This window comes from Daucus carota, chromosome 2 (genome assembly GCF_001625215.2).
Source record: "Daucus carota subsp. sativus chromosome 2, DH1 v3.0, whole genome shotgun sequence".
NCBI lineage: Eukaryota > Viridiplantae > Streptophyta > Magnoliopsida > Apiales > Apiaceae > Daucus > Daucus carota.
This window is the reverse complement of record NC_030382.2, coordinates 19347297-19350605: the sequence shown is the minus strand read 5'-3', so window position 1 is coordinate 19350605 and position 3309 is coordinate 19347297. Positions and strand designations below refer to the sequence as shown.

Below are 3309 nucleotides of genomic sequence, written 5' to 3'. Positions count from 1 at the left end.
CCTTGGATCCAGTGATAGAGCATGGCGGGGCCTGCTCGGGGTTAGTGCGGAACTGATCAGCTGCCTAACCTTGGTTTTAATTAAAATGTGATAGTCCAATTCTATAATTCTTTTGGAAAGATTGAATTCCTCAGTATTCAAAATTGCTGCAAGGTAGTGTGATTTTCTTATACAATACCTAAACTCGTGAACTCAGGTTGAATCCTTTTATATCTTGAACTCGTGAACTTCTGTTATATCATTTCAGAATTACCAGTGTTTATTATTACTTGCTGAGCATTGTTGCTCACCCTTGCTATTCCTTTCTAACCATTTCAGAAAGGCTTAAAGATGAGATGATGGAGTGAGATTATGAATAAGGCTAATGCTAGGCGAGAAGACAGAGTTGAGGATCCAGTGGTCAAGGAGTGTTCAGGAAAGGGATGAGGTTGGTGCAAGCTGAAATAGTTGACAGTGATTCTTCTTATCGAAGATGATCTGATTTGGTAAGAGATGTTGTGTAATAAATAGTGGTAGATTCTAATTTTAATACTGTAACCTGGAAGCGATCCTGTTGTTTTTGGGGGTTTAAATGTTCTATTTCGAATCCTTTATTAAAGTTTAAATGTTCTCTGGAAATTATTTTATTATGGTTTTCAAGTTTGAAATTCAGGTTTTGAAATCATTGATTTATGTTCTCATTCAAATCTTTTAATAAATGTTTTCAAGTTTTAAATTCTTTTGGATTTTCATTATCTTTAAATGAAAATACCAGGTTTCAAAAGTATTTTAAAAAGGGTTTTGTGTGGTGACGTCAGAATCCAGACCCCCGGATTCTCGGGCTGTCACATGCATACACAGCTGTTAACAAAGATAGTCAGAATATACTACATTTGGCAGCAGCTAAAAATAATAAAAATATGGTACAAGGTATTCTAAAACATTGTCCCCAAAAATACAAGGACCAGCTTTTACAACAGCAAGATGTCAATGGTGATACACCTCTCCATCTACTTATCTCTAATGGTTGTTTCGTACCAGAACTTATTGAACATAAGGGACTTAATACAATGGTAAAAAATAAGAAAAGTTGGACTCCTAGGGACATGCTGTATTCTAAAGATGATATCATTGCGGAGCAGGTACTTAAAAAACCTTCTTTTTTCTTCTTTTTTAGTTTTTACATAAACTAGTTCTTTGATCCTTTCGTAACAGATCTTTGCAGAGTATTGAGTAAAGTTATTAGTCATATGTATAGGATGTCTTCTTATAATTACTAATTATTGGTTGTTCTTTTATTTATAGGTGAAAATTAAAATTGCACTTGATGATGTGCAGTCTAATTCGTCCAGAAAATTTTGGCGTAAAAGCATGAAGAAGGATACGGATATCTTAGAAAGTTCAGTGCTTCGAAGTAAAAGAGAGAAAAAGGATTTCATTTTTGATAAATATACAAAAATATTGATCGATGAAAAGAATGCACAGATGAAAAAAGATCTGGAAAGGTACAAAAAGAGGACCAACACCCAGATAGTAGTTAGTGCACTAATAACTACGGTCACTTTCACTGTAGGATTTACCATGCCGGGTGGTCTACATCAAAGTGGAGAGGTTGATGAAGGATTGGTAATTCTCTCTAAAAAGACTGCATTTAATGCATTTATGGTATCAGATGCACTGGCTTTGCTACTATCAACATGTTCTTTGTTTCTCTACTTTCTTGAATCTATGTACGAAGATCCCCATCAAGTGTCCAAACTAAATGCTGCATCAACTGGGCTCAACATTGTTTCTGTCATGGCAATGATGTTGACTTTCATTACTGGAACGTATGTGGTGTTATCTCACTCACCGGCCATCGCCATTACTGTTTGCCTCATTGGTTCCTTCTTCTTTCTTTTCGTCATTGTTTTATTGATCAAGATGATATACGACCGTCATGTGAAGAGGAATGCGGATTGAATATGCATTCCTGTGCTAATTATTTCCATCTGTCATCTATCTATATAATAAATCCTGAATCCTCTTGCCAACATATTTACACCCCCTATCCTAAAACTTCATGCTAAATTACAACAATTGCCATTCGTTTCAAAGCAAACATTACAACCAGTCAAACTTAATTAATTTCTTTGACTACCGTTTTTGTACTGTTGTGGCTACTTTTGCTGCGTGTCTGTGCATACAAATATTAATTAAATCAAAACTGCCTCAATTGGAAGGATTCGCCTGCTGCAGAGCAAGCTCCAAATCGTTTTTTGCTCACTTCCGTCGCGTACGAAGCATAGATTGAACTTTGAAGCATGACCCATTTAACTTTACTGTCATTTATTCACAGTCACACAAATTTCTTATTCAAACATGTGAAGCTTCGGGAAGAAGCCACACTTAAATTCAAATCACATGAATCCATACTCCCCTCCACTACTTCTCTGCTCTACTTCTCTACAGAGATTTTAAAAGTGCAAAAACCCTATCTTTACAAAAAAAAAACATACAAACTAAATTCGATTCAGAAAAATCCACAATAAATCACAAACTCACGGATTCAATTCAAAATTGATGAAATTACCTAACCCAATCAGATCGATCGAATCGGTTTTCACAGGTGAAACTCTGAAGAAGACGGAGAAAAATACAGAGATCTGAAGGTTGAGGCGCAACTGATGTGTATGTATAGGTGTATGTATCTCTTATATTTAAAATTTCGAATCTGATCGATGTTTGTATTTTCTTTGCGCAGATTCATCCTTCGTAAGCTTTATTACGTTTTATTGCGAGGTGCGAGAGCTTTTCTCTCTTACTGCGTTTTATTTGTTATCTGCTTTTTTAAAAGATGTGTTATATATTCAGTTTGCACCCCATTTGTTTGCTTAAAGTGTTAAAAGAGTTTACATGTTAGTATGTTTGTTTATATGTTATAAGCCTGAGTGACAAGGAGGGAGTACATCCAATTCAGTTTTGTTAATTTGTTCTTTCTTGCAAATTTTTGTTTTGTTTTTTTATCATCTTTGTTTTATGATTCTTTTATTAAGTTTAACTTTTACGTGATGTCTTAAGAACATGATGTCTTAAGAACATGAACTTGGACCAGTGTTACAGGTTCTTATATGTACATGGATCCATGTGTTGAATTAAGTATTCAGACTTCTGTGATTTATTATTGTTATTAGTAGTCATTCTGATTTTAATTTTTAAGATAAATTGGTTCTTGCATTTGATATTTAAATAACAATAATGTTTATACTGAAGTTTTGGCGTTGGAAATTGTTATGGGAAAGCATTGTGGAGAGTTGATATATGAAATAAAACAATGTTGAAAATGATTTG

At 34.3% G+C, this 3309-nt stretch overlaps 1 protein-coding gene across 1 annotated transcript; it reads left to right on the top strand.

Moving 5' to 3' along the window:
• Positions 1-835: 835 nt before the first annotated feature.
• On the top strand, positions 836-1976 carry LOC135150286 (protein ACCELERATED CELL DEATH 6-like). Its single transcript, XM_064086546.1, has 2 exons — positions 836-1121; positions 1285-1976. The coding sequence occupies exons 1-2, from the start codon at positions 900-902 to the stop codon at positions 1939-1941; spliced, it is 879 nt and encodes a 292-aa protein (XP_063942616.1). The 5' UTR covers positions 836-899; the 3' UTR covers positions 1942-1976.
• The last annotated feature ends 1333 nt before the right edge of the window (positions 1977-3309 follow it).

What these genes read in the sequence shown, in the direction of transcription:
- LOC135150286 (XM_064086546.1), top strand. Translation starts at nt 900, where the DNA reads ATGGTACAAGGTATTCTAAAACATTGTCCCCAAAAATACAAGGACCAG. An exon ending in ATGATATCATTGCGGAGCAG is followed by an intron (nt 1,122 to 1,284) that starts GTACTTAAAAAA and finishes TTTTATTTATAG; the next exon opens with GTGAAAATTAAAATTGCACT.